Genomic DNA, 18,167 nt, shown 5'->3' with positions numbered 1-18,167 from the left:
GTGATAGGATAAGGGGGAAAGCGCAGATTTTTGTTTACAACAAAGCACAACACTTGATTTCAAGTCAGACATTTCTAAAATATGGGAGGGGGGTGTTCTTTATGACCTTGAGAGGGGCAGGGGAAGTTGTCTTCTCTTTAACAGCTCTAATCTACATTTAATGGAGGGAAACTATAAATCAGCTGATCAACATACATACACACACTTGAGATCAGAGTATTTTTTTACAATAATCACTTTGATTAAACATTGTGACCCTCAACTATTTACCCTATGGTAACAAATCTCAAGGGTGTATAAATGTTCTACAGTTACTACAGGAAACAACCTAAACTGTGAAACATTGTTTTACTAGGGCAAGGCTAGTTACCAAGCAGTAAGCAAATGAGATATGATCCAGAGACAGAATTTATAGATACTCTGCTGGAAGCATACACAAGGTTTATAGCATCAAAAGCTGTTATTCAGAAAGAAACTTTTACAGTGGTGCCTCGCAAGACGAAAATAATCCGTTCCGCGAGTCTCTTCGTCTAGCGGTTTTTTCGTCTTGCGAAGCAACCCTATTAGCGGCTTAGCGGATTAGCGCTATTAGCGGTTTAGCGGCTTAGAAAAGGGGGGGAGCGAAAAAAATCGCAAGAAATCGCAAGACGTTTCGTCTTGCGAAGCATGCCCATAGGGAAATTTGTCTTGCGAAGCGCATCGAAAAACGGAAAACCCTTTCGTCTAGCAGGTTTTTCGTCTTGCGAGGCATTCGTCTTGCGGGGCACCACTGTAATGGAATTTAACTGTCAGAGCTTCCTCACTAAATTAGAGCGCTGGGCCACTTTTCATTAAAAAATAACAACCCCAGAAACTGCATCAGAAACAAGCAGTTAACTACCCATATGTAGCTTAACTATTCAGTGACTACCCCACCCACCACACTTATTTAAAAGATGGATTTTGCATCACTATTCCTAATGCTTGGAAGAAACTGATTACATAGATCCATTCCAGTCTGGCTTCAGGCCCAGCATAGCACTGAAACCATCTTGGTTGCCTGTTGGGTGACATTTGTTAAGAGCGAAATAAGAGGAAGTGCAGCTCTGCTTTTTCTCCTTCATCTATTGGTGGCTTCTGATATCGCCGACCACAGTATCCTTCTTGGGGGAAGTGCGGATTGGGGGGGCTGTACTTCAGTGGTCCCACTCCTACCTCTAGAGTTGTTTCCAGAAAGTAGTTATGGAAGGCTACTGCTCAGCATCATGGAAGTTCTCCTGTGGTATCCTGTGGGGGTCCCCTGTGCTATTTAATATCCATATGAAACTGCTGGGGATCGGTCATTAGGAGATTTGAAGTGAGGCAACACCCATATGCAGATGATGCCCATTGATATCTCTCTGTTCATTCTGAATCAGAAAAAGCAATTCAGGTGCTAGACCAGTGCCTGGAGATGTTGAAGGACTGAGATGGGGCAATGAAGCTGAGCCCTGAAAAGAAAGAGGTGTTAAGTGCCCTAAATTCTTAAGTCCAGGAGGTGAGGAAGTGGCCTGTCCTGGATTGGGTTGCAGACCCCTGAAAGGGACAGGTCCATAGTTTGTGGGTGCTCTTGGATTCAACACTGTCACTGAAGTTCTCAGGTAGCATTGGTTACTAATAGAAACTTAACTGGCCTGACCCACACCTTCTGGACAAACGTGTGGATCAGATCATAGTAAACATTCTAACTGCAATCGTTATCATATATGATCGGATCAACACATGTGTCCAGGAGGTGTGGATCAGGCCAGTTAAGTTTCTGTTAGAATTCACAGAAACTGAATTCCACAAGCATCCCTACTGACTGTACCAAAGCCTTTAGCAACCTTGTAAATATGCCCACAAAAGTCGCTAGCCTCCAAAACTTTTTACTAGCCTGCTGTGTGTTAGCAGAGGAGTAATGTGCAGCTCTTGTCCCTCTTGTAGAAACCTGCTGCATATCTGTACTGGAAACCAAAGCAGGGACTTTCTTCCTCTGGCAGCTTGATTAGTTTCTATGCTGAACACAGAGGAGGGACAAAGTTTTCAGTCTCTCATATGCCTACACATAGCTCACTTACCTGCACCCAAGTCCATTTTCAATTATGGCTCCCAGGCTAGTGCTCAAATGCAAGACTGTCAGTGCCTACAGACACCCTTCTAGAGAGAAAAAAATACTAAGAGGTTTTGAAAGCACTTTACAGGGTGGGGTGGTGGGCAATGATCTTGATACCGAGAACTGGAAAACAGAGAAAAGGTTGAAGGAAGCAAAACACAACTATTACTGGTAAGTTGCTTCCCTGCATCCCATAATGACTGCTACCAGTAGCCAAGGGTGGCTTCCTAGCAATTCCTTCCACATGCCATTGCCTGCCATTTTGCAAGCTGCTCTCTGGCTTTTGACCCACCCCACTTTCTCCAGACACTTTATAAAAGTTAAAGCCTTTGGCTTTCCAAATGCAGTGTTCAGAGTTATTATCTGAGCAAACATCTGGTCAAGAATGAAGGGAAGTTCTTTCAGTGGCTTTTTTTAAATACCGCATTAAGTCTTTGGGAATAGAGGAAGCCAAACACTTGAAATTAAATAAATAAATGAGGCTCACCACTTAAGTCATTCATAACAGCAGCACCGCTACTGTCATACAGCAACACCCAAAAACAACCCTTATCTCAAAGGACTCAGTGAGCACTGCTAATTAACAGCTAAAAATAAACGTTAGGAAAAGCAAGTTCTTTACTCAAAGGCAAGCTCTGATTGTCTCAGAACATTCTACCTCTCATGTGCTTTAAAATAAATGCAACAAAAGAGATATACATTTAACAAAGGGGGTATTGATCTAAGAGACATATTCAATAATGGAGCTATAAAACTTTGATGACACAACCCAGTCACAGTTGGACACTTTGAAGTCCAAAGGTACCAGGAGTGCCTCTTCCCCTGAAAATTAAGCATGTGCTGAGATATCTCCCCCTGAAGTTAAAAGGATTTCAAACTTTAGTTGGGACATCTCTTTTGCATGTATATATCTCTATCTCACCTTTCTTTCATGGAGCTCAGGGTGACACATATTCGCTTTTCCTTCCTCCATCCCAATTTCATTCTCACAACCACCCTATGAGGTAAGTCAGGCTGAAAGAGTGTGACTAACCTAAGGTCTTATGATTGAGATGCACAGCTGGGATAGGGGGAATTGAACCCATGCTACCCAGCCTAGCCCAATGCTCTAACCATGACATTAACTTATTTTCTAAGCATTCATTACTTCCTGCAGACTTAAAAGGGAAACTCTGTGACTTACTGATTAAAGCCCTTACTTTTGCACTTCCTAGTTCATAAATTTTGAGCTCCTTGCAAAGCATATCCCTTCTGTTTGGCATGCATTTCAGTGTCAATAACAAACTAGCTTTAGTTAACTCCTCATGTTTCCTTTATTAAGGTTGGATTTTCTCAAGTTTATGCCACAATAAATCTCTTTTTAAAAACATATTGCTTTTGAGGCTACAGACATAACACATATCCCTCTAGAATTTATATATCAAGTTAACAGCAATTGTCACCTAATTTTATTAATACCTCAACATCACCAATCTCAGTGACTACCATCAAGAACAGCCGCACATGACCAATATACAGACCTATTTTGCTCGGTAGAAGTGATTTGCTTCCCAAGATTATCAAATTAAACTAGAGAATAATTTAACTGGTGGTTGAATGAAGTAGAAAGTCTGCATAATCACATACTTCTAATCCGAAAGCACAGAAACAAAGATGCAATCACAGTCTAGATCAGCTCCTCAGCAGCAATTTATATTCCCACTCAGATCTTCTAATGGAAGCTCTGTCTTCTTACTATCTATGACTCGCTAAAACTAAAAAATCTCAATTTACAACTGAAGAATCACAACCATTATTTTCCAGTCTTCATTTTCAGAAAACAGTAGCTGGCTGTGTGCTGATTTGACCTATTTAACATGCATTCCCTCCATTTTGTGGAAAAGCATTACTTCCTGCTCCATAAGACTGTAAGAGTTAACACATTAAGCATTTGCACACCTCTGTCTTACTTCCCATATTTGGGGTTAGGGAAGAACATTCTTGAACGTGATAACTGAGATACAGAAAAAGGGACCTGAAACAATTATTTCATTCTTACCGACAACCCAAACTTTTGCACACTGCACAAGTATGACATACCCCAGTCAAGCCCAACCTGAGGTTGGCACAACACAATCCAAGGTACTCAAAAGGGTTTAATAATCCCATTGGAAGAAAACAGTAAAAAGATAGCATGTTTAGTCCACAGCAACAATATGTTTACATGAGTCATGTGAATAAAAAGACTTGATTAAAGACACACCACATGAAAAAGACAAAAGATACCCCAGGAAACCAACATTGAAGTGCCTAAATAAGTTGACCCCCTTTTTGAAAAATGTAGAATAGTCATCTCCCAATTCAGTATTCTGAGAACAAGGACACTTCCCTAAGTAGGTAAAAATATGTTAAGAATCTAATCTTAGATACAGATGCCTAGAAGCACAGATCCTCCACTGCAACATAAAGGATAGCAATTTCCATATCATAGGCCAACATCCATTTAATTAGGTCCAAATGGGATGGTGGGCAGCACAGTACATCTAAAGGTTGGGAAACTCTGGATGAGGGAAGAATTGACTAAAACATTCACTTTTTATGGGGGGGGCAGATTAAGACATAGTTTGAATACTCCCACTTTTGCAAATGTAAGTATTTAATTTTTAAAAATAAATACAGTATGCTTCCTCTCCTGAGGCTTAATGCAGCTAGAAACATTAAACGATTAGGGTTGCTTCCTTTTCTTAGTGTAAAACAGAGGAAGATACCAGCATCCCAAAAGTTTACTGTCTGTCTCACACAGATTCCTCTGCTTAAGTTCAAGCAAGCCACATCTATTCTTCCCAATAAATTTCATAATTTGTTTACAAGTTAACAAACATGCTCAGATCAGTTCATTAGGGTAAAAAGAGAATACAAAGACAAATCTCACTTTCTGAGCTACAAAACAACCACAAATCAACCAGCTACCCTTCAAATTGGTCTTTTGAGGCATTCAAGTCAGTCTTTTGAGGCATTCAACATATACAGCAACATATTTTCATCTTGTACTGGCAGATACATATTGAGACAGACACACACACACTTCCAAAAGTAAATACAGGACATCACTCTTGATTTAGTTTTTTGTAACACACTGAAAACTCAAGAGGAGAATTCCCTTTTGGCATGAGTGGGGAGAAAGAGCCAATATACTTGATAAAACACAACAGTCAAAGTCAGGGAGGGGGCAGGGAAGACGAGCGATGAGTGAGGGGTCATGCAAGTCACTCAGAATGCATTTGGGGGGCAGGGGGCACAAAAGGGAGGTCACCTAGTGACAGGAAGGCACTGACAGATCAACTACCATCTAATATTAGAAGAGGTGGTTTAATACCAGAGGCAGAGAGCGAGAGATAGAAATAATGAGAAACTCCCCATTTTTTTTAATGATGGGTGCAAGATACTATAAGGGCTGAGGGAGCTGAGAGAATTCAGGAAAAAGACAGTGAATTTGGACGGGCAGATGTATTCATTTGTTTAAAAGAGTTGCAGCCCGCCTTTCAGAAGCCTCTTTACAAAACCAGCCACAACACAGATCATGTCAACCGATTGAAAATGAGCAGTTAACAACACGGGGAAAGCAGATCTGTTGATGCGAATGCATTAAAAAAAAAAAAGAAGCAGCAGCTCGGAAGGATTAAGAAGGAGCAGGAAGCAAAGACCCTTGCAGCGTCTGAAAGGGAGGTTGGCCAATTAGAAAAGCGGGATGTGGTGGGGAGTTGGCTGTAGGGATAAAAGAAAGCAAATGCCCCACCCACCCCTCACAGAAAACTAAAGTAGCGAAAACAAAACAAAAGAGTATGGGGGGGGGGCTGCGAGAGAGACCCCCTCGCTTCTCACTGAGAACGGGGGTGAGAATTAACTGTCGGCTAAACTTGTTCACTTTCCTCACTCACTCACCTGGAGTCAGATGAGGGGAACCAGCAGCACCTCCTCACCTGGCGAATTCCTGCCTGGACGGCCGGGCGGCCGGCCCCTACCCTCACTTCACTCCAACTCACCTCACCTCGCGCCACCAACGCCGCCGCCGCCGCCGCCGCCTCCGCCTCCTCTTTCTGAGAGTCCCTCAGGGGCTGAAGGTCCCCGTCGCCACCGCCGGAAGCCCCGCTCCTGGGAAGGGGGGGTGAGGCGCGCGGCATGACGGGACTTGTAGTTTACGGCGAGGCCCCGCCCCCGCCCGCGGGGGATCAAGGACGCCGGACAGGTGAGGTCAGGAAGGAGGACGGGCCAGGAAGCCGGGTGCTTCGTCGTCTGGTTTCGTGCGGAAAGGAGGCTTAGTGGGGGGCGGGGGATGCTGCCTTGTCACTAGACGGACGGGCTTCTCCGGAGGGAAATAAGTTCAAGTTATATATATAGTTCAATAAGTTCAATCTACATATATATAGCGCAGAATACATTTTGCAGTTGGGATGATGATGATGAGTTATAACAGCCGAGGGCTTTGTGGCGCCTTAAAAACTTGGCAAGGGTATGAGATTTCGTGGGGTAAACTAGTAAACTCGTTCACGAAAGTTTATGCCACTGTACGCCAATGCGGCACAGACTCCTTGCAGTTTTTGCTGCAGATGCCCGATATGATTCCTAATAATAACAACAGTAGTATTGCAGTTAGGCTAGTATTGCAGTTTTCAGTGCGATCCTGTACATGCCTGCTCAGAAAGATGCTCCATTCATTCAGGGAGCTTACTCCCAAGTAGATAGGATTTGCAGCTTTAGTTGATTAACAAAATAAAGTTAAGCTGGTATCCTAAGGGTTCTGTTTGTTTTTCATGGAAAAATGTTAATAGAGGTGAAATACTGACACAATTGCCTTCCCATTTATCTTTAAAATACCTCCCACAATATCATTATCTGACTAACCACAAAGGATAACTTAGCTTGTGCTGCTAATAACCGGAACTTAGTTATTAAAAACATTTGCATACTTATAAATGAAAACATACAAATGGCACCTCCCTGACTTTGAAGCTACTGCAGACAGAGTTTATAACTCAGGTTTCAGTCCAGCCTTAAGTATATACACTCCAAGAACTACCGTAGCTGCAGGTCATCCAAGTTCCACCCACAGTTGCCTCACCTTACAGAGGGAGTGGGTGGAAATCTGCAGATGAACTTTCTCCTTCAAATGCTTAGGCATCCCTTCCGGCAAAAGTATGACTCAGGTACCAGGAATGCCCACAGGATTCCTCTTCTTTCTTTCTCTTTCTTTCTTTCTTTCTTTCTTTCTTAAATTGACGCCTCTTTTTAAGGAAGAGCATGTGATTATTTCTTTTTCTCTGTAAAAAAAAAGAAGGTAGCTAGGATAGCTAAGCAGTACTTATGACTAGTGCCTTAATGATACTTGACTCATTGGGCTTGTGCATCAAAGTGGCTAATACCAGAAGCCCAGTGCTTTTTTTTCTAGAAAAATAGGTGCCGGTACTCACCATGAAGTTGTTACAGTCACTGCCACACTTTTTAACCAAAAGGGGGGGTGGTACTGCGTACCCTTGAGTACCCTCTGAAAAAAAAAGAGGATTGCATAAACCTATGAATGTTTGCTCAAAAGCAAGCTCCATGGAGCTTAATCTGAGGAAAGTATGCATAAGATTTTGGGCTTATGGGCCCCTCCAACCTGTTGGGGTGGAGGGTATATTTTGCAATAATGGTGTTTTATTAGTGGATTTGTGCTGGACTGTCCACACATTGTTTTGCTTTACAGTGGTACCTCGGGTTACATACGCTTCAGGTTACATACACTTTCAGGTTACAGACTCCGCTAACCCAGAAATAGTGCTTCAGGTTAAGAACTTTGCTTCAGGATGAGAACAGAAATTGTGCTCCGGCGGCGCAGCAGCAGCAGGAGGCCCCATTAGCTAAAGTGGTGCTTCAGGTTAAGAACAGTTTCAGGTTAAGTACGGACCTCCGGAATGAATTAAGTACTTAACCTGAGGTACCACTGTACTTGTAGTTCTGTGATGCTTCTGCAATGTCGCTTCATTATTGCTGTCTGGAGGGACACTCTTGTGCCACAGTGCTACAAAAGCAGGACAACACCACCACCTTGGAATGGTCAAAAACTTACAGAATGCCAGCAGGAATTTTTCAGGACACTCACCATTTGGAAATGAAATTGAATGAATGGGTTAACTCCAGTGTAGGGCTAAGTTAAAGTCACTTAGCAGTATATTTGTTCCACAGGCAAAATGTCTTCTACAAAAAAACTGTGCAAGAGACTGCAGAAGCAAGTTGCTGGCAACTTCATCGTACCATAGAGTGAGCAGTCTATTGCACAACACATTTCCACTAGTGCAACGGTTGCATTAGATTCCTCTGTTGTGCAAGATTAAAACTTGCCCATCTGCTACCACAAGAGCCCTTGAGCTAGAAAACAGAGAAAGGTACAGCCCTATGTCCACTCCAACACTTTTGCAAGTAGGCACAAACAGTATTAAAAGCGGAATCACATATAACCACCCAGATACCATTATATGCACAGATAACCAATGTATAATAAAATAACTTTTGGAGGGACCCAAATAAACTCAACGATCTGGAAGTTCCCTTTTGCAATTCTACTTCTGCCATGAACCCACTAGGGACAGCAATCCTGTAAAACTTACAAGGGAGTAAGTCCCATTGAACACTTACTTCTGAATAAACATGCATAAATTTAGGCTGCATTTGATCTTAAGCAAGCCCTAAGAGCATAAGAAGAATGCTGATGGATTATTTATTCAAGTTGGCACCCCTGCACTTACTCACCATAAGGGAACTGGTCCAGCCCCATTATCAATCACCTGACTGGAAAGACAGATAGAGCTGGATTAATGACACCCAGCTCCATACAGCTTTATATTAATGTTGAACAATATGGAGGACAAAATGGATCTTTGAGGGACCCCATAATGAAAATGTCATGATGCAGAAGGAAGATCATTATGGAATCCACCCTCCAGGTAGGAGCTGAGCCACTTAGAAGGAGGTGCCTTCATTCCCCAACCTCAGTGATATAAAATGCTACCAAATGATCCAGTAGAACCAACAGAGTTGAATTTCCCCCTTTTATCTCCTGGTGTATGGCACCCATCATGGTGGTCAAGCCAGTTTCAGTTACAAATCTGGGCCAGAATCTAGATTAAAAAATGGATCCATCTAATCAGTTTGTGAGCATGATCAGTCAAATAAGACTTCTTAAAACTGGGTGACAGAAGTAAATACAGTGGTATAAAATGGAGGTCCGTTCTTAACCTGAAACTGTTCTTAACCTGAAGCACCACTTTAGCTAATGGAGCCTCCTGCTGCTGCCATGCCGCCAGAGCACGATTTCTGTTCTTATCCTGAAGCAAAGTTCTTAACCCAAGGTACTATTTCTGGGTTAGCGGAGTCTGTAACCTGAAGCGTCTGTAACCTGAAGCGTATGTAACCCGAGGTACCACTGTACTAGCAACCAACAATATCTTCTGTCATGTCGTAAATATCCTGTCATCTTTCCTATACATAAACGTGAGACCGAGCCACTGGGATATCAAAGGTGAACTACATGAGCAGAGAAGATTCAGGAACTTTCGCTTCAGGACAAAGTCAATCAGTAACTTGCTGCCATTAGCAAAATTAGGAGTCGGGCAAACCATTTGACCTTGATCATGCGGAAGAGAATTCTGTTTACGCGGACAAGAGCAGGCTGTGCAGAGAGACATACAAAACCACACAATTACTTTTGCCAACAATGCCTGTGCAGAAAATTATTATTATTAGTTACATTTATATACCGCCCTTTATACAATATGCATGTGTGCTTGGGCCCAGGGTCTTTTGCCTCACCATCCCCACTACTGACTCCCTGTTGCTACTCAGCTTTTTTTTTAAAAAAAGTGTCACCGGATTCACTGAAAAAAATCTGGTAAACATACCTTAGAGGTCATGGATTTTTTTGTGGGCTGACTTGAGTTTTCTCAGGCCACAGATAAATGAAGCACATGGAGGAAATGGGTGGTGCACAGGGTATATAAGTGAAAGAACAAGGAAACTAAATGAGACAAGTAAGACCAGCAACAATGCAACAAAAGGTTGGCTATGTGGAGTGCTCCTGCTCAAGGTTCCAGCCATGAAAAAGGCCAACCATTCCCTTTCCCAGGATATACCATTCCACCCCCCCACCTCAGTGGTTTAGCATCCCACTCCCCTCATCAGGTCCTAGGGCTGGGAGAGAGATCCTGCCTGGAACCCTGGAAAGCTGCTGCCCATCAGTGTAGACAACACTAGCTGCTCTCATGGTCTGACTATACATTGTTTTCCTACCTGCCAATGCCTTCTTCAGAGTCCATGTGACATGGAAGCCTCTTTGGCTGTGGTACCCAGGTGTAGAACACAATCCCCAAATAGCCTGGTACAAAACTAAAACCTTTTGCTTCATTACTCTATTCTGATGAAGGGTGGTATATGAACAAGTCAGGCCATTGGTCCATCTAGCTCAGTATTGTGTATATGGCCAGTGTGGTGTAGTGGTTAAGAGCGGTAGACTCGTAATCTGGTGAACCAGGTTCGCTTCCCCGCTCCTCCACATGCAGCTGCTGGGTGACCTTCAGCTAGTCACACTTCTCTGAAGTCTCTCAGCCCCACTCACCTCACAGAGTGTTTGTTGTGGGGGAGGAAGGGAAAGGAGAATGTTAGCCACTTTGAGACTCCTTCGGGTAGTGATAAAGCGGGATATCAAATCCAAACTCCTATACTGACTGGCAGCAGCTCTCCAGGGTTTCAGGTGAGGGTCTCTCCCACCTCTACCTGGAGAGGCCAGGAATTGAACCTGGGACCTTCTGCATGCAAGGTTGATTCTCTAGCACTGAGCTTCGGCCTTTCCCCAATAAAATAATGAATACCTAGGTTCCACTCACCCATTAAACTCACTTGTCTCTCAGTCTGTCCTCCCTCACAGGGTTGTGTGAATAAAATGAGGTGGCGTGGGGGAAACCATCTATGCCTCGCTAAGCTTGTAGGAAAGGCAAGATAATAATGTTAAGTTTTTCGGCTCACAAAACTGAGTGTGGAACAAGAAATAAGGAGAAACAAATTTCTGGTTCCAGAAATTTGAAACAGAATTCCTTCCCTTTGTCAATCCAGCAGAAGATCCAGAGTGGAATGAGAGGTGCATTTTTGCTGTTTGCTCCTTCCCCTGAAGCTTCTGATGCCTCCCCACCACAGCGATCTGCAGGGGGCCTCAATCCTCTGGAGCAGTTTGGGGTCAGGGTGCAGGGGGGGGGGGGAATTGACAAAATTTGCCTTCCTTTCTCTCTGCCCCCGCCCTTCTCCGGCATGAGAGCTTTATGTTTATGGGATTTCTGGACCCAATACCATAATTATAGTGAGAGAACCACCCCGAAATCCTTAAAATGCACTATGAATTGCAGTTTTGCTCCTGCTGTTGTGACTGGTACCCAAAGGTGGGAAGCCTACAAATTCCTCCTTTGGCACATTGACTTCCTCCAGGTTCCAGAGCTTCTGCAAAATACAAGTAAAAATAAATGCAACTGGGAAAAGAGGAACAAAGGAAATTCTGGCAGATCAGCAAATCTTTCAGTAGTAGAGAACTGCTATATATTTATATCCCTAATGACCTTTTAATAAAGTGTAACAAACACAGAGGCATTATTCTGAATCGAGTTGGCAGTGAGACTGGCTGACTCTGGAATATGGATGACAAATACTCTTTCAGTTTATTATCTGTCTGTTCTAGCAATTTTGAGCTACCATGATAAAAACTGTAACAATGCAAAGCCCTCTATTTTGAAATAGATATAATCAGAATTGCATTTGAGAGGAGCAGCCTCTTAATCTCTGACCAGTTGAGGCTCCATCTATTTTTTAATGCAGTTTGGGAGGGAGGGATATGTTGCCATTTTCTTCTACTTGTGAAAAGGTTACTGTGCCTGTAAGAGCTGTGTCACAAGCAGATATTCAACAGACATTGTTCTCTACATTTCCACAATGTGAAATCATTATCTGTTGAATATTTGCCTGTCCTGTAAGATGTTAAATGGGAAGGAGTCGGGCAGGAAGACTGACAGCCCTGTTAGGAAGTGATGAGGCCATCACTTTTTAAAGATTCCAAAACCTATCGTAGAACTAAACTGTCACAAAATAGGGAGCAAACTTCAGAGTACACCAGAAGTCTTCATCAGCTTGGATGTTGAGCAAAGGAGTGGAGGTGGAGAAGAAAAAAGATCTAAGGGCTCCAAAGATTGCCTGTTTACTCAGCATTAATCCGGATTTGCTTGCACAAATCTTACACGGCGGTTAGACTGTGTCTAGTCTTTATTGAGCATTTGTTCTGAATTGCTTATAGCGTAATTATATAACCTGATTTGCTTGTGGAGAGTGCATACATCTTCCCATTCACCATTCATTCATCCCACACTTCATTCGGTACAGTTCCCTGCTACTTTCCAAACCACAAAAAAAGTCTATTGTTGTCCTTTTAAAGTGGATTTGTGGTGACAGAGCACATTAATCCACTTTAATTGCACAAACCTAAAGTTCCTATAATATACTTGAACACACACCCTAAAAATTATTGAAAGGCACCCTAACTTGATGAGAACTAACCTTGTAATCTAAAGCTTGGCAGGAGTTCACCTTAATCTGTATTGGTCTCAGCCTTAGTGTAGGAAGAGGTACTACTATGCAGTTTCAGGAGACAAATAGTGAGGCTGGGAAAAAGAAACACACAGTTCCCCCCCATTTTTAAAATAATGAAATCCTGCCATTTTCTGCCCCTGTCTATAGCCTTAATCAAAATGCAAGAGGTTATCGTAGATAGCAGAAGTAGGAGAAACGTGGCGATTTTTACATTAGCAATACGGGAGTTTCATTTTAAGTAGTGTACTAGGTAAACAAAATCAATAGAAACGAAGCAGATCCCACCCTCTCCCTCGTGGGTCAACTTTGACAGGTGGGCAGGATTGATAGGTAGGTGACCTGCTTTGCTTGCAGGGTGGTGGTGGTGAGATAAAGTTCTAATCAGCGGTGCCAAAAAGCTTCCCCACTCCTGACCTAGTGGCTGTGGAGAATGTAATTTCAAAGAAAAAAGTCCATGGGATTCAAAACAACGACTTTGGAAAACCAGGGATGAAAATAATAAAGAGAGTCTCCTTTTCTAATCATACTGAAGTGGTTAAGCACAATGGTTTAATCACGAGGTCGGGAAATGTGCAGCAATAAAGTACCAGCAATGTCCAGAAGGTGGCTCTGTTGAATAAAAAAAGCCTTAGTTTTTTTGGGTACAGGATTGGATCACCGTACTCGATGTTCCCCGCAGAGAAAACACAATTTTATTCAAGGTACTTTACCAGCAGGACGTTACAAATGGTGACAAGGGCAAGGTATCAAGGAATGCAGTAGATTAGATTTACACAGGGGGTACGAGCTGCAGATTGGACTAGTCAGATGAAGACAGCATGTTTGGGTCAGTATTCCTCCACTGGTAATCCTTCACCCATCCAATCTTTATCCACTCGGTATAAATGCAGGAGTTTCGTCCTGTGCCCTCTCTAGTAACCAAACACAGCTTCTCGTGCTTTTAAAGAAAGAAAAAGTGGGCAAACTTATGAAAGGACTCTTCTCGTATTTAATAAGTACTACTATATGGGCCCAACGCTGAACACTAAATGACATATTTTGCATGCAAACAGTCACAGGGGACAGGAAACTGCTTTTTATTGAATCAGGAGACTGGTCCATCTTCTTCAGTCCTGTCTGTATGCATGAGCAGCAGTGTAGTGGCAGGCATCTCATCCATCCCAGCTTGGGGAAGCTTATAGATGAGGACGGAATCCAGGACTTTCTGCATGTAAAGCAGGGGTGGGGAACCTCCATCCTGTGGGCCAAATTTAGCTCACCAGGCCTCCCCAAGTGGCCCACTTGCCCATTTCAGGCAAGCCATGCCCACCAGCCTGATGTCATATATGATGTCAGGAGTGGGGCAGGTAAGGACAGGGTTTGGCCAAAAGGGGCTCTGTACAGAGGTTCCTAAATGCCTGACAGCCATATACTGGGTACTGGGGAAGCACTGGGTAAAAAAGGTAAAGGTAAAGGGACCCCTGACCATTAGGTCCAGTCATGACCGACTGGGGTTGCGGCGCTCATCTCGCTTTATTGGCCGAGGGACAGCCGGTGTACAGCTTCCGGGTCATGTGGCCAGCATGACTAAGCCGCTTCTGGCAAACCAGAGCAGCGCACAGAAATGCCGTTTACCTTCCCGCCAGAGCGGTACCTATTTATCTACTTGCACTTTGACGTGCTTTCGAACTGCTAGGTCGGCAGGAGCTGAGACTGAGCAACAGGAGCGCACCCCGTTGCGGGGATTCGAACCGCCAACCTTCTGATCGGCAAGCCCTAGGCTCTGTAGTTTAACCCACAGCGCCACCCACGTCCCAGCACTGGGTAAAGTGCTTTGCAAATTAGCGCTCTGCACTTCCCAAGCACCAAGCATGGGGGTTGGAAAGCTTGCTCAGCTTGCTATGCAGTGCTTCCCAAATGCATGACAATGAAGCCGGCTGAGCAAACCCTATCTTCCCACCCCCACCAACCAACCGTGACAAGTGTCAATTGCCTGGCATCATTATAAAACTGTATGATTCACAGGTAGGTAGTCCAACCCAAGCTGGTCTGGAGATAATGCTCCAGCCCATTGGGTGAAAAAGGTTCTCCACCTCTAATGTATGCTGTACATATCTGTAACTCAGGTATAACTAAGATTTTGTGGGGAAGGGGAGACCTGGTCTGTTGAGGGACAGTCCAGGCTCCTTCCATTAAGACTGAGATTTCATTTAAAACAACAAAACACACATCTAAAGCACATTAAACTCACATTTAAAGCATATGGCTTCCCCCTACAAATACTGATAGATGTAGTTTGTTCAGTGTCCTGGAAATTGTAGCTCTGTGAGGTGGAAACTACAGTTCCCCTGATTCTTTGGGGGAAGTCATGTGTGTTAAATGTGCTTCAAACCATGTAATAAGCCATATCATAAAAAATTATTGTATTGCATTGTGGCTATTAGCTTGTTCCTAAATTCGTCCCCAGACATCTTTAACTTAAAAGGATCTCAGCCAGTGGGGTTCAGAAAGACCCCCACCCAAGGCTAGTTGGGCCAGTGGCATAACTCATTATAAGGCACACACAGAGAGGGGGGGGGGACTGGTTACAATAGTGTTGACCAGCACCCAGTACCCTCCTGCCTGGATATACCGTATTTTTTTCTCTATAAGACTCACTTTTTCCCTCCTAAAAAGTAAGGGGAAATGTGTGTGCGCCTTATGGAGCGAATGCAGGCTGCGCACCTATCACAGAAACCAGAACAGCAAGAGGAGTTGCTGCTTTCACTGTGCAGTGATCCCTCTTGCTGTTCTGGCTTCTGAGATTCAGAATTTTTTTCCCTTGTTTTCCTCCTCCAAAAACTAGGTGCGTCTTGTGGTCTGGTGCGCCTTATAAAGCGAAAAATACAGTATATTGTGTGGGCAGTCTTACCAGCTTCCCCTGTTTCTGGCTCCAGTGTGGAACAACAACAGCCAGTGTCAGTAGATTTGGCAAGAGTCTATTCTAATTTTGGCAAATGAATATAGGCAACTCATCCTATTAAATATCAGCTTAACCAGATTCCGAGGAAGCAGCCAAGCCATTTAAAGAGCAACAAGGTAGATTTAGTGCCAGACTATTTACTGAGACAGTGGGAACGAGACACGGGAAGTGCCAGGTACAAGGACTGTTTCACCTCAAGGCACTTTGATGGAGGAATGTACTACAAAAGAGCAACGTCTGTTGACTTGAGTTTCATCAAGTTACTTTAAAAGAGGATTGGACAAGTTCATGAAGGGAGGTAACAGCTCTGGAGCAATGATGCCTATGATCCGCCTCCATGTTTGAAGGCAGCAATGCTTCTGATGACCAGTTGCTGGAAATCCCAGGATGGGCGAGTGCTCTTGCACTTTGGTCCTGTGTCCAGGCTTTCCATAGGCACTTGGGTGGCCCATGAGGACAAAATGGCCAGAGTGCTGATCTAGCAGGCTTTTCTTGTGTTCTTACCCTCAACCAAGTATACAAGGCAATGGGGAGGGGGGTTCAAGATACAACAGACCAATACATCTACTGTTCTGTAACACAATTCCTTCCCAACTTTAGGGTGTTATATATAACCATACACATACACACAGTTAACATCCGCTGCCTTGCAGCTATAGTCATTCCTGAGAAAGGCTTTGGGAGTAAACACCTGAGGAAAAATTTGTACCCACTGCCTTGTGGGATATCTTCAGGAGAAGAAAATGCTAAGGCAGGCTTCCTCAACCTCGGCCCTCCAGCTATTTTGAGACTACAATTCCCATCATCCCTGACCACTGGTCCTGCTAGCTAGGGATCATGGGAGTTGTAGGCCAAAAACCTCTGGAGGGCCGAGGTTGAGGAAGCCTGTGCTAAGGAGTAAACCCTACACATATCCAGAATGGAGTCCCTAAAACAGTTGGATGGCACCTTGTACGCCGCCTTCCAGCAACTCCTGCAGCCGAGCTTGTGCCAAACATATTGCTGTTTTCCTTGGGACCACAGCAGCGAGGCTGAGAGGGGGGTCTTGTCGTCTGGGCAGCCCAAGATATCAAGCCCCATACACACTGCCCACCTTGCATTCTGGGAAGGTCACTTTGGTGCTGCTAATTCATCAGCTTGACTTCACCCCTGGAGGCACACTGCGTTGTCTGTCAAGACAGACAGATGCCAACAACAACATACACAGTAAGAAGCTTACCAATTCATTCTCAGGAAGCTGGAGCAGGAACACATTTTTCCTCAAACCGTACAACATGGAAAGAGAGTTTGTTTTTGGTTTAATAAAAGACAAACAGAAGTATCAATTTTTAAAAAAATAAATAAAAATAAAAGCTTCTTCCAGTTGTTCTGAAACTTCAGAGAGAGAGGGGGAACACATTCTGTTAAGCCATGAAAAATAAGAAGGAAACCCAGCAGGAAGGAAGAAACGTTGATAGAAAGTGCATGTGTGTGTTTGATTGACTGGTGTGTGTTGATCACGTATGGGTGTGCTTGAACTGAATGGAACGCTTTTTAAACTGAAGTCAGATTAAGTCGTGTTTCTTGGGCAGAATCCAATGTCCTCATTCTGTTAGCACAAGGATTTGCACTTGCACAAGGAAATTCCTTCCCCCCCCCCCCAAATCTGCTCCAGAGGATTGGGGTATGCCCTAGGATAGATTTAAGAGGGTGCACAGTGGTAGAAGAGGGCAAAGTTCTGTTGCAAAAGCAGAAATCTTTGGGCTGACCAACAAGTCAGTTTGTGCTAATTCGGATATAACTCTTAGTTGCTAGGAATTCAATGGGATTACCGTAGTTTAACGGGGACACGGGTGGCGCTGTGGATTAAACCACAGAGGCTAGGACTTGCCAATCAGAAGGTCGGCAGTTTGAATCCCCGCAACGGGGTGAGCTCCCGTTGCTCGGTCCCTGCCCCTGCCAACCTAGCAGTTCGAAAGCATGTCAAAGTGCAAGTAGATAAACAGGTACCACTCTGGTGGGAAGGTAAACGGCGTTTCCATGTGCTGCTCTGGTTCGCCAGAAGCGGCTTAGTCATGCGGGCCACATGACCTGGAAGCTGTACGCCGGCTCCCTCGGCCAATAAAGCGAGTTGAGCGCAGCAACCCCAGAGTTGGTCAGGACTGGACCTAATGGTTGGGGGTCCCTTTACCCTTTACCGTAGTTTAAGTGTATGATTGATTGGGCATACAGTGGTTGGGAAGAGCAAGCTGATCTCTCTTTTGCATAGCTGTCAGTCGTGCTATTTATAGATGCGAAATGCATGGTTTTAATTTGTAGTCTTTTATTTCCTGGTGTTTAGAATATGCTTTGTTTGGTTGTTTATGTTTTGCAATGTGGAACTGCCCTTGTATTTTGTAAGCCATTTATATTTTGATGCTAAACAGGATGCTCTTAGCAGCTAATCATGTTTTATACACTGTGGAGCTTCCCCCATCTTTTATTTATATCCTTTAACTT

At 43.9% G+C, this 18,167-nt stretch overlaps 1 protein-coding gene across 3 annotated transcripts in view; it reads right to left on the bottom strand.

The window, feature by feature from the left end:
- PHACTR4 (phosphatase and actin regulator 4) overlaps positions 1 to 6,288 on the bottom strand; it is an 88,796-nt gene extending 82,508 nt beyond the window's left edge. For 2 of the 3 annotated variants that reach the window (XM_081015734.1, XM_081015735.1), the window contains exon 1: positions 6,035 to 6,288. In XM_081015734.1, the coding sequence (XP_080871860.1) occupies positions 6,035 to 6,273 (239 nt within the window). In that variant the 5' untranslated portion in view covers positions 6,274 to 6,288. The remainder of the gene's footprint in view (positions 1 to 6,034) is intronic. The other variant, XM_081015737.1, reaches the window with a different exon arrangement.
- Positions 6,289 to 18,167: the final 11,879 nt, after the last annotated feature.

Source organism: Podarcis pityusensis (genome assembly GCF_964106645.2).
Source record: "Podarcis pityusensis genome assembly, chromosome: 8".
Lineage (NCBI taxonomy): Eukaryota > Metazoa > Chordata > Lepidosauria > Squamata > Lacertidae > Podarcis > Podarcis pityusensis.
Note: the sequence above shows the minus strand (reverse complement) of the source record. Positions and strands in the feature narration are given on the sequence as shown.